General features: G+C 37.7%; 1 protein-coding gene across 2 annotated transcripts in view; it reads left to right on the top strand.

Annotated features, from left to right (window-relative positions):
- INTS6 (integrator complex subunit 6) overlaps positions 1-13,041 on the top strand; it is a 109,048-nt gene that overhangs the window by 80,837 nt on the left and 15,170 nt on the right. For both annotated transcript variants that reach the window (XM_064270178.1, XM_064270179.1), the window contains 6 exons: positions 4,340-4,492; positions 4,627-4,759; positions 5,761-5,855; positions 7,466-7,576; positions 10,235-10,450; positions 12,440-12,566. In XM_064270178.1, the coding sequence (XP_064126248.1) occupies positions 4,340-4,492; positions 4,627-4,759; positions 5,761-5,855; positions 7,466-7,576; positions 10,235-10,450; positions 12,440-12,566 (835 nt within the window). The remainder of the gene's footprint in view (positions 1-4,339; positions 4,493-4,626; positions 4,760-5,760; positions 5,856-7,465; positions 7,577-10,234; positions 10,451-12,439; positions 12,567-13,041) is intronic.

Here is a 13,041-nt window from a genome sequence, read left to right as displayed (position 1 = left end):
TTTTAATTCTTTTATCTGATTTTTTTTCAGCTATGTTGGTGTTAATTCCCTGGTCCTCCAGATTTCCCACTCTGCATTCTAATTGCTCGAGTCTGCTCCTCTGACTTCCTATTGCGTTGTCTAATTCTGTAATTTTATTGTTAATCTTTTGGATTTCTGCATGCTGTCTCTCTGTGGATTCTTGCAACTTATTAATTTTTCCACTATGTTCTTGAATAATCTTTTTGAGTTCTTCAACAGTTTTATCAGTGTGTTCCTTGGCTTTTTCTGCAGTTTGCCTTATTTCATTTCTGAGGTCATCCCTGATGTCTTGAAGCAGTCTGTAAATTAGTTTTTTATATTCTGTATCTGATAATTCCAGGGTTGTATCTTGATTTGGGAAAGATTTTGATTCTTTTGTTTGGGGGGTTGTAGAAGCTGTCATGGTCTGCTTCTTTATGTGGTTTGATATCGACTGCTGTGTCCGAGCCATCACTAAGATATAAAGTAGTGATTTATTCTATATTTGCTCACTGAGTCTTATCTTGTTTTGTTTTCTTTCAATATACGTGGATGGGCTACTAGATTGTGCTGTTTTGTTTGTTGTAGCCCTTGACTTACTTATCACCTATTACCAGCTGGTTTGGACTGTTTCCAGATATATATGCCTGAGTCTATTCACTATTCTTGAGTAGACTCTGATTTTGGGTCATCAAGCGTTTGCTGCACCCTAACACCTATCCACCTCGAGAAGTAGTGGTGATAGTTGTGTGCACCAGATTCTATTAGCAGCTGGGGTTCACCCTCCAGGGGGGGCAGGATGCTGACAGGCTTCCCCCAAGTGTCAGTAAGGTAGGTGTGTCTCTATTCCTATAGCACCTTGGTGGGAGGGCACTGCAGGTGTACCTTAGGCCCCCAGTGCCAGTACCTCTACTGATTGGTAGGTGTCACCCTCCTTAGACCCCTAAGGCAAGAGGCTAGGTGGTCTGGGGGGAGCTTCAGCCTTCAGTTTCCTGTTGTGGGTCAGTTAGGGCTCTGTTGAATAAGCAGAGATATCAGACCTGGGAAACTTGTTTTTCCAGAAAATCTGCTAAAAAAAAAATGTAGTCAGATCCCTACCAGAACTGCCTTTGGTTTATAACCGCCACGTTGTTCCCTGTAAGGATGAAAGCCTGAGATTTGGATCATATATGCTTGGCTGTAGCTGGTTCTGTGTTTTTAGTCCAATTAGAGATGGATTTTTAGTCCCTGGGTTTTTTGTGGTTCCTTCTCTCAGGCCGGAAGAATGGATTAGGAAAAGACCAAAAAAAAAAAAAACAAAAAAAGGGAAAAGCAAAGCCGCTGCAGAATCGGAGCCGTTCTCCCTCTGGCTCAGGAAATTCCAATGTTAATGAAGCCGCCTGGGAAGGGTGGGGGAGGGTTCAGAGAAACAGGAGAGTAGCACCCAGGAATATAGCCAAAGTTGCTTATCTTGCTTGGAATGACTATTTTATCTGAGATTCCCGAGGGGCGTGTCGCTTATGTGTGCTGGCTGTGTGGAGATTGCCCCCCGAGTGTCTGGCCCGCCGAAGCCGCGGTCAGATCCTCCGCTGCCAGTCCAAAGTCCAGCGTCAAGATTCCCCTGCTGGGACGGTGCAGTCCCGGCTCCAAAATCAGTCGCTGCCTCCCTGGGACTTCTCATCCGATCAGCCGCGTTGCCGCGCCGCCCCTGCGGACTGGCTGGGCCCCCTTCCCGGGGTTAATTCAGGGGAGTAGGGCTGCGCCCCGTGCTTGCGCCGTGATAGCGCCCAGTCAAATGCCGGTGCCAAGCTTCCCCGGCTGGTACGCTGCACTCCCGGCTCCAAAACCAGTCACTGCCTTCCAGGGGCTTCTCCCACCAGCTGCGTCGCCACACTGCCTGCGCAGACCGACTGGGCCCCCTCCCGGGGTCAGTTCAGGGGGGTAGGGCTGTGCCCCTTGTTTTAGCCGTCACAAGATTTTGTGTTCAGCCCCCCATGCGCAGACCTAAGCCCGGCGCCAAGGTTACCTGACTGGGACGCTGGCTCCAGACTCTGAAAACAGTTGCTGCTTTCCCCTATTTGTTCGTTCTCGGTCTCTAAATCTGTGTTTGTTGTTCAGGGTTCGTAGATTGTTATGTATGCGATCGATTCACTTGTTTTTCCGAGTCTTTGTTGCAAGAGGGATCCGAGGTACTGTGTACCTAGTCCGCCATCTTGGCGCCGCCTGAGATGTAATTTTTTAGAGACTGATTTTGAATTTGAATCATGGTTCTATTGGTGATTAGCTGGGTGACTTTGGTTAATTATCTTCTGTAAGCCTCGGTTTCCCAAAATCTGTTAAATCGATATACTAGCTCCTGTCTCATGGGATTGTTCATCGATCGCTCCTGTCTCATGGGATTGTTCATCGATTAGATGAAAAAAAAAAATACATGCAAAATTTTCTTTTCTTGGATTAAAATTAGACAAGTTCTATACCATTTTTTCTCCATATTTCCCTTTGGATTTCAATATTTTTATCCAAAAAATAAGTTTCATTCAATATGTTATGTATCCTGTATGCTGGGCACGGGAGCACGGATGAATAAAACCTAGTGCTGGTCCTTTTGAAGCTCAGCATTTTATGGGCTGGGCAGACATGTAAACATACTCAAGCGTAATATGCTACCTGTAATGGAGATTTGCAGCAGAGCCCAGGGCAGGTAGTGCCTAACTGCCTGGTATATGTTTGGGGTACAAGGTGTGAAAGCGTGTCAGGGAAGAGGCCTCTTAGAGGTTGGTCCTTGCCAACTCATCTTTGGTTTGCAAAATGTGGAAGAAAGAAAATAATAAAGTGGTCAGAAGTAACATGTGAAACACAGGAACTTGAAAGATGATGACATATTTGGGTAACTGCAGGTATGCCTGGCTGGAGCACAGGGCCCGTGTGGCATTGTGGCTGAAAGGCATACAGGGACCAGATCATCAAAGATCTCTGCATGTAATATTAAAAGAGTCTGAACTCTATTTTTAGGTGATCGGAAGCTACTTTTACGGGATAATTTTAGGGAGAGAAATTACGTGGTCATACTTACATTTCATAACAATAATGGGCTGACGTGGCTGTGGTTGAAACTGGAAGAGGACTAATTAGCTAGGAAGACTAATTAAAAAGTGATTTTACTAATTTAGTCTGATAAGAAATGATGAAGGGTTGAATTCCAGTGGTAAGAAGTAGAAGATACATTTCTAGAAAAGTGAGAATTTAGTATTGACAAAGAAAGCAACTTATATTGAGCACCTCTCATGTTTTATGTGTTGTACTGCATCTTAGAATTTGTGGTATCATTTTATCTAGCTAGGTCTTTGAGACAGCTAACTATGGGGGATAAGAGGGAGACATCAAGGATAGCATCTAGGTTTTTAGAACAGGTTTTTTGGTCTGGAGGAGAAATAATGAATCAGATATAGTGTGTTTAAGGGTCCTCTAGAAGAGTCAGGCTATGTCTAGTAGGCAGTTGGATACAGGAGAGAAACGAGAGATCTGGGACCAGCACAGTAGGTTTGGGAGCCACTTGAGTCCGATAGAATCCTTTATAGCTGTGAAATTTTAAATTATTTCCACATAGCTCATATTTTCTTCATAATTGGTGAGATTTCTCAGGAAGGAAACTACTAAGAAAGAGGTAAATAGGAGAATGCTATGCCTTTTTAATCGTCCTATATCTTCTATGCTCCTAGAACAAGGGTCTACAAGGTAGGGTGTGCATACCACGGGAGTAACCGAAACAGCCCATTAAAGTAGAGAAGAAAACATTAGAACTTCTATTTATGCTTATTTTTCTTCTATTTTAATATTGCTTTTGTATATGTTTTATTATGTATAGAATACATTAATAACATATAATAAGTATATATGTCTTAATTGATTATATATTAAATAAACTTTTTACTGATCAAGATGTATGCTCAGTTTGGAACCTGCTAATGTATAAAAAAAAAAAATGTATACAAGTAATTAAATTGCTTCAAATGAGACTTATGAAGATTCCTATACATTTCATATTTCTTAGATGTAAACATTAAAGAGTACTTATTTAATTCTGAAATATTGCATTTAACTTATTTGATAAATTTTACTTTAAGATCTAAGAAGATTTTCATTTTGTATAGGTTTTGAAATGTTTTTCTTGTGAATATTAAAAAAATTCATGTATTATATTTTAAAGTATTTTATGTAATGGTGCTTTTAATAGTAAAGATCAGACTCTTACTAGCAAAACTGAGGAATGGAGTATATTTTGATAGTGATATCAAAATACTTACAATGAGTTTGTTCCTGGTGTTTTGTGGAGATAGTAATAATAAGACTTTCCCTCTAGCCACCTCGTACATCTCATCCGGTAGTGAAGTTTTCCTGTACAGACTGTGAACCAATGGTTATTGACAAATTGCCTTTTGACAAATATGAGTTGGAACCTTCACCGCTGACTCAGTTTATCCTGGAAAGGAAATCTCCTCAGACATGTTGGCAGGTAAGCTGAACAATTGTAGTGATGTAAAAATTTAAGTGAGATGTTTCTTAAAAACTTAAATTGCGTCGGTGGTTTACGTTAACATTCTTTAAAGGTTATTAAATACGAAGTTTTAACAACTCCTTTTTAAACAGGTATATGTGAGCAATAGTGCAAAATATAGTGAACTCGGTCATCCTTTCGGTTACTTGAAAGCCAGTACAGCACTGAACTGTGTCAACTTATTTGTGATGCCTTACAATTATCCAGTCCTCCTTCCCCTTTTAGGTAAGTAATTCTGTAACATTTTCTGTGGCTCAGCATAGAAAAAGTTTTCTAAAAAGGAACTTGGGGAACATCTCTGTGCAGTTTTTCTTGTCTTCTGGGAACTAATGAAGATGTATTTAATATTTGAAAATGTTAAGCCTTTCTAAAGAGTTTTTTTATAACAGCCTGTTTACGTTTGTGGCAAATTGAAAGTTGGTGTCAAAACACCTTTATTCTACAGACTAATAAAGGTATATTAAATTTTAAATGAAATATTTGAATTTTTTCTATAAGTTAGGTAGAATTGGTAATGCAGGGCTTCTGTTAAACAAAACATATTTTGTAAAAGCATTATATATGCACAAGGTCTTAGTGTATTTTCTTTCAGGGAATTTATGCTTTAATTTTCATTTGGAAAAAACTTTTTAAAATAAGGGGATCTATCTCAAAATAATGTATGATAAAAGTTCAAAGTTAGTTTCTAAGTATCATCTGGCTGTAATTTTTTGAGGACTGCTGTTAGAGAAGACTTCCCTCCCTTCATGGAATCCACTCAGATTTAAAAGTTGTAGTAAAAAATTTGTAGGTGTATATATATATATACACTTTTATATATATACACACACAACACATATATATTTTTTTCTTAATTGTGCTATAGGTGAAAGTAGGTATATTTTACAGAAGACGTTGTGCATACTTTGTTTCTGTCCTCTAATCTGTTTTGTGTCCAGGTCTACGCAGGATATGGATTTTTTTCTTGTGTATTTCTGATTCTGCCTTTATTATTACATATAATTTTAGACCATAATTGGCACCTTTTCATTTTTAAATGGTATTATTAAGAGAAAACCCCAGGACCAGAAGTTTTCCTGCTTCGAATTTTATTAAAAACTTGTGTCTGATGCTACTCTGTCATAGAAATAACAAAACACAGACTTTAAAAATGGAACTTTTTTGACTTGATTTTTATGCATGAAAACATTGAGTGATGATACTTTGTTCATAATGTACATTCTTAGATGACTTGTTTAAAGTACATAAAGCAAAACCAACATTGAAATGGAGACAGTCGTTTGAAAGTTACCTGAAAACAATGCCTCCCTACTATCTTGGGGTAAGAATATTATTATTTTTAAAAATAGATCTTATATAAAATTTTATATAATGCCTATAGTTTACCCTAGGTATTATTATAAACCTTTATTTATTGCTGTTATAGATTAAATGTCATGAAAATTGGGTGTACAAATGACCATTTTATCAATACAGATGGAATGATAAAGATGTGTTTTAGTGGCTGATAGAATGGCAGTGATGATGCTGATAGGAAACACCTGCATAACGCTTGCCATAGGTCAGGCGCTGTCCGAGGCACTTTACACATGTGAACGTCGTTCAGTTCATGTCATAAGCCTGTGAGGTAAAAACCGTCACTCCTATTTCACAGATAAGGAACCTAAGGCACTAAATGGCTAAGAAATTTGTCCAAAGCTACATAGCTAATATATGTGGGGGTGTGGGAGGCTGGGATTCAGCCCCAGGCAGTCTAGTCTGACTTTAGTATTTAGTCTCTTAACTTTGTTATAATGCTTTTTAAATTGCAGTGTTATAATTGTTTTCTCTTTAAAGGTACAAAATTTTTTTTGTTGCATTATTTCCCAAGTCTCTAGAAATGCCTTTTTAGGTAGATAAGTATATATTCTCATAGAACCATATACGTTTAGAAAACCTGATTACTTAAAAACTGCTGTGTTTTGGTAGATAAGACCAAAAACATACATATTATTTACATACATTAATTAATTTAGGAAAAGTAACTTCTTAACAAAAAAACCTACACTTTTAAACACTTATGCTTTTGATCCAGGAATATTATAGCATTTGGCTATAACTAATCTTTTTTAAATATATCCCTAATGTAATTAGAAGATTATTTTCTGAAGTTTTGAAAATCATAACATGTTAGAGTTGTAAGAGAAAAGTTGTGTGAGTGTCCAGCACGTAGAGCCTGCCATGTAAAAGGATGAAAAAGAAGAATCACTTAGAATGGGGAACTTGCATTTGTTGACTCATTTACATTTTATTGCAACTCTGAGGACTTATATGGATATTAAATATCAGAGCTGGGGTTTAATTCTCATTTGATTCCAATATTTATTCTTTCTGTGTATCAGTTATTATCATCCCTTTACTGGCTGTATTCCATGCACATGTGCTGGACACTCCTGCTAGCGCTATTTTTCATTGCACAAAGACAGTCTCAATTTGCATCCCCTTAAAATTGAAAATTATTTCACTATACCATGTCTATAGTAAATATTTTTCCTTCTTATTTTTCTTTCAGATCTTGTTTCTTGGTTGTTTTTAATTTAATCTCAGCTAATTATAATAATAGTCATGGTTAACAGCTGCTGAATGCTTACTATGAGCAAGATGCTTTCTTTTATAAGTCCTTTACATGTATTAACTCATTTTATCCCATGATAACCCTTGTTTGTTCCTGGTATTATTATGGCCTCTAATCCTTTTTAACTCTATTTCAAACTGCCTTTTATGCCACTGACAAACATTTTGCCGAAATACAAATATGATTACGTTACTCCCTTCTTTATTGAGGAAAAGAAAGGGAAATCTTTTTGGAGAAATTTTTAAAACTGATTTCTTATACATGTAGCCATAACTTTTAAAGCTTAATATTGAATGATGTTTCCTCTTTTCCTGTAGCCCTTGAAGAAAGCTGTTAGAATGATGGGAGCACCTAACCTAATAGCAGACAGTATGGAATATGGACTTAGTTACAGTGTCATTTCATACCTCAAAAAATTGAGTCAACAGGTAATGTCAAGAAATAGAGTGAGCCTCTAAGTATTGTAATTGGTTTTGGTTAATATGGTAACAAGCCAGATGCTAGTTCTTAATGGTTTGAATGGAATTGCATTACATTTATATATTGTATTTTAAAGCAGATATATCATATGTTAACATAATTCTGTCTCATAGTCTGCTATGTTTTGAAATGTTAAATTTTTTTTTCTTTTTTTTTTACTCCTAGCTGCTCTCCCCACCTAATGAGACAGCACATTCCTCCTCCCCACCCTGTATTCCCTGTGTCCATTCAACCAGCTCCTGTCCTCCTCGTCCTTCTCATTTCACCTTCAGACAGGAGTTGCCCACATAGTCTTGTGTGTCCACGTGAGCCAAAGGGCTCACTCCTCACCAAGTATCATTATCTATCTTATAGTCCAGTCCAATCCCTGTCTGGAGTTGGCTTCGGGAATGGTTCCGGTCTTGGGCTAACAAAGGGTCTGGGGACCATTACCTCCAGGGTCCCTCTAGTCTCAGACCATTAAGTCTGGTCTTTTTACAAGAATTTGAGATCTACATCCACTGTTCTCCTGCACTGTTAGGGATACTCTGTTCTGTTCCCTGTCAGGGCAGTGATCAGTGGTATCCAGGCACCATCTAGTTCTTCTGGTCTCAGGCTAATGTAGTCTCTGGTTCATGTGGCCCTTTCTGTCTCTTGGGCTCATCTTTACTGTATGTCTTTGGTGTTCTTCATTCTCCTTTGCTTCAGGTGGGTTGAAACCAATTGATGCATCTTAGATGGACGCTTGCTAGTGTTTAAGACTCCAGACACCACTCACCAAAGTGGGATGCAGAACGTTTTCTTAATACATGAAATGTTAGTTTAATTTTAAAGTTTCATAATAATTCTTAGTTTACGAAAAATGGCATCATTAGTGTGTCCCTAGACTTCCTATATGTGAACATTTTCTTTTGAGAAATTTATATTAGAAAGTTATTTTTCTTAGAAAAAAGTATCCATTTCTTTTGCTTTATCTTTTAAATTCTGCAGAATTTTCTCTTTCAAAACGGGAGTTTCTACTGAAGCGTTTGTAAAAACACTGAATTTTGCCATTCTGGTCATAAATAACATAAACAGTATATTACAAGCAGTGTGTACACTTCAGTTCAATCCAAATGGTTAATGTCCTATGAAATACATTATTCTTCTAGTACTTTCGATATCTCTAACCTAACTAGTTGTCAAAATGCAGGTTGGGAGGTGTGCTTTCCACTGAAAAACGACACCGCTTTTTGCCATGCCTGTGAACGTTCAGTTATGTGCTAATAGCAGTGCCTTTAAGTAAATATCGATATGATTATTTTTTCTAATTTTCTATCACGTCTGAATTGAGGATAAACCCAGTGCCATCGAGTCGATTCTGATTCATAGCAACCCAACGTGAGAGAGTTGAGCTGCCTCATAGGGTTTTCTAGGCTGTAATCTTTACAGAAGCAGATTGACAGATCTTTCCCCTTGGAAACTCTAATGGGCAGTTCTACTCTGTCCTGTAGGGTCGCTATGAGTCGGAATCGACTCGATGGCACTGGGTTTATCCCCAATTCAGACGTGATAGAAAATTAGAAAAAATAATCATATCGATATTTACTTAAAGACACTGCTATTAGCACATAACTGAACGTTCACAGGCGTGGCAAAAAGCGGTGTCGTTTTTCAGTGGAAAGCACACCTCTCAACCTGCATTTTGACAACTAGTTAAGTTAGAGATATCGAAAGTACTAGAAGAATAATGTATTTCATAGGACATTAACCATTTGGATTGAACTGAAGTGTACACACTGCTTGTAATATACTGTTTATGTTATTTATGTGCAGGCACTGGATGGCTTCCAACCACCAGCCTTTTGGTTAGCAGCTGACACTTAATCGTTGCACCACCAGGGCTCCTTGGTTTAAGTGTAGAGAGTTTTTTTTTTTAATGTACATAGGACATTTATTTATACTTAGTAAAGATTTTTCAAAAGGACATAATTTTAGTAATATCACTTTAGCCTAAAAACTCGACTGCAGAACCCAAATTTAAGCAGTAGCATTGTGGTATATGGGAAAGAGCAGAGCACAGCCCCGGTGGTGGGTCTGCTCGCCAGCACGGCAGGCTTCTGCAGCGGTGCGGCTTCTCTCCTGCCTGACTCCGGCAGCACGGGTGGCCTCTTCAGTGCATAGCATTCGCAGGTTATGGCAGCCAGCAGTCAGAGGCTTCCCCATGAGTGGCCTTTTCCAGCACCCTAGAGGGTGGATCTTTAGTAGGTTCCACCATGAGACCACAGTGACTTCTCTGCAGTCCAAAGAGCCACGGCCAAGTCTTCTCCGATAAGGTCTGCATCTCAGCTCTGGTGGCTCTTGCTTAGAGTTTCGCGAGTTTTAGTAAATAACGAATTGAAGTTGAATTTGTTTGCTCTGTCCAAAAGTTTAGAGTTATAATGATTTAAAGTCATAAGGCATTATTGTTTTAAAAATGTTTAGTTACTGAGTACCTGATATAAACTATGCTACTTCAGTTTTTAATGTCTTATATCCCTTTTTTAATATAATAAATATTTAATTTATAGAAGACCAAAACTGACTATTAGTATCTGGTTTCACAATTTACTTTATATCAAGACAACTCTTGTTTATTTTTAATTCAGGCCAAAATAGAATCTGATCGAGTTATCGGATCTGTAGGCAAAAAAGTAGTACAGGAAACCGGCATTAAAGTCCGAAGCCGATCACACGGCGTATCAACGGCATGTAGGAAAGATTTTCAGCAGTTGCTCCAGGGAATTTCAGAGGATGTTCCTCCCAGACTGCTAGACCTTAATATGAAGGAGTACACTGGGTTCCAGGTGGCTCTGCTAAATAAGGTAATAGTCATATGAATTTAGTGCTACTGTAGTTATATTCTGTTATGGTTTTTTGAATAAATCATTCTTTCTGTTAACTGGCATTTCATTTGCCAGAATTTTAAGAAGTATCTCTATACCTCTGCAGCGTTGAATCATTGCATTTTAGAATTTAAACTAACGTTGTGCATGTGTGGATGGATTGATGAAGAGTAAACTAACCCGTTCATTTTATAGATGAGAAGACAGGCTTAGAGATTGCTTAAAGTTATGTAGCTAAGGGTAGAGTTAAGTCACTACAGTTTCACTGAACTTTGGTACTTACACTGATGACCTCGGACACAGCATGTTCTCACCCTAAAATGCTTGTAATACTCATTATTAAAAAGATCTTCATCCCAGCAGGCTTTTTGAAGAAACCGACAAGTTGATTCTAAAATTTACATGTAAATATAAAGGTCCTAGAATAGCTAAAACAATTTTGGAAGAGAAGAATTAAGTTGGAGAGCTTACACTGTCTGATTTCAAAACTTACTATAAAGGTACAACAGTGTGGTGTTGAAAGAAGAATAAACGTATAGATTAGAAAAAGAGAGTAGAGTCTAGAAATGGTCCCTCACACATGTGGTCAATTTTTAACAGAGGTGTCAAAATAATTGAGTGGGCGAGAAGACTTTTCAGCAAATGGTGCTGGGACAATTGTGTGTATATATATATAAATATATAAATATATATATATATATATGCAAAACAGTGAGCCTTGTCCCTTACTTCACATTACTTGAAGTGATCATGGGCTTACATGTAAGAACTAAAACTATAAAACTTCTAGGAGAAAATCTTTGTGACCTTGGGAGAGCAGAGATTTGTAAAATACAACACAAAAAGCACAGACCAAAAAAAATAGATAAATTAAACTCTATGAAAAAATTTTGCTCTTCCAAAGAAATGGACAGGCAAGCTACAGGGTGGAAAAAAAAGCATATATCAAATAAAGGACTCCATATAAGAATATATAAAGAACTCATACAACTTAATAATAAAAAGACAACCCAATAAAAAAAAGCAGCCAAAATATTTGATGAACAGACACCAAAGAAGATATACAGATGGCACACAGGCACATGAAACAACACTCAACGTCAGCAACCATCGGGGAAATGCAGGTTAAAGTCATAATGAGACGCCACTTCACACCCGCTACAATGAATGAACTTTAAAAGACTGAAGAGAATCACATGTTGGTTGGGATGCGGAGCAGCTGGAACTCTCATACGTTCCTGATGGAAAATAGTGTGCAGTTTCTTAAAAATTAAACATACACTTGCTATACAACCCAACTAGCAATTCTACGTGTAGGTATCTACCCAAGTGAAGTAAAAATGGCCGTATAAAGGCTCTCACACAAATGTTCACAGCAGTATTATTCGTAATAGCCCCACACTGGAAATGGCCCAAGTGTTCATCAGTTGCTGACCGAATAAAGAAGATGTGGCATATCCATCTAATGCAATAAAAAGGCACAGACTACTAACACACCCACAACCTGGATGAATATCAAAAACAACATGCTAAGTGGAAAAGCCAGATGCAAAAGATTGTATATTGTGAGATTCTGTTTATAAAACGGAATACAGAGAGACAGAAAGCGTATCAATGGTAGCCTGGGGATGGGAATGAGGGTTGACTACAAATGGGCACAAGGAACTTTCAGGGGTAATGGAAGTGTTCTAAAACCTGGATTGTGGGGATGGTTTCACAGCTGTCAATTTACTAACACATCAAACTGTATACTTAAAGTAGGTGATTTTATGTATGTAAATTTTACCACGAGTGTTTTTAAAAACCTTCACAGTTTTTACAATTTGGAAATTGGTTTTATAAGATATTTAATTTTCTTAACTAGATAACTTATATATCTTATTTCCAAAGCTGTGTTATAAGCCAGAGATTTTAGTCTCTCAATTCTACACTTGAAAATAAATTTGTCTTTAAATGTTTCAACCATAGGATTTGAAACCACAGACATTTAGAAATGCTTATGACATACCAAGACGGAATCTTCTGGATCACTTAACAAGAATGAGGTCCAATCTTTTGAAGAGCACCCGCAAATTTCTTAAAGGACAGGATGAAGGTTAGATAATGACATTAATATTAGTATTTCCTCTGTGTTTTTTTCTTTATAGTATGAAAAAATAGGGTATGGCAATTAGTTTTTTAAAGCATTATTATAGTAGTATTACAGTCTCTATGCATATACAGACAGATGAAGTAAAGGTGAGTCATTCCTATTTCTCTTCTTTTCTCTTCTCCATCACTGTTGCCCCAGATTCTATTCCCCAGAGGTAAACTTTGATTTCCTTTTTCGCTTTCTTCATATTTTTACATGCTCAGACAGTCAGACACAGTCATTCTCCTGCACTGCACTAGTACCTGGTGGGGTAGCTCTGGGTGGCCAGCAAGTGGCACGTTCTGTACCTCCTCCTGTATTCAAAGCACCTACCGCACATCGCGTCAGCTGAGGATGTAACCCTTTGTCATCTCTAATTTAAGCATTCCGATTACAGCTTTATATAAAAAGCATTATCTATGTGACTTCTCTTTTCTGT

This window comes from Loxodonta africana, chromosome 17 (assembly GCF_030014295.1).
Source record: "Loxodonta africana isolate mLoxAfr1 chromosome 17, mLoxAfr1.hap2, whole genome shotgun sequence".
NCBI lineage: Eukaryota > Metazoa > Chordata > Mammalia > Proboscidea > Elephantidae > Loxodonta > Loxodonta africana.
This window is presented reverse-complemented; position numbering and strand designations above follow the sequence as displayed.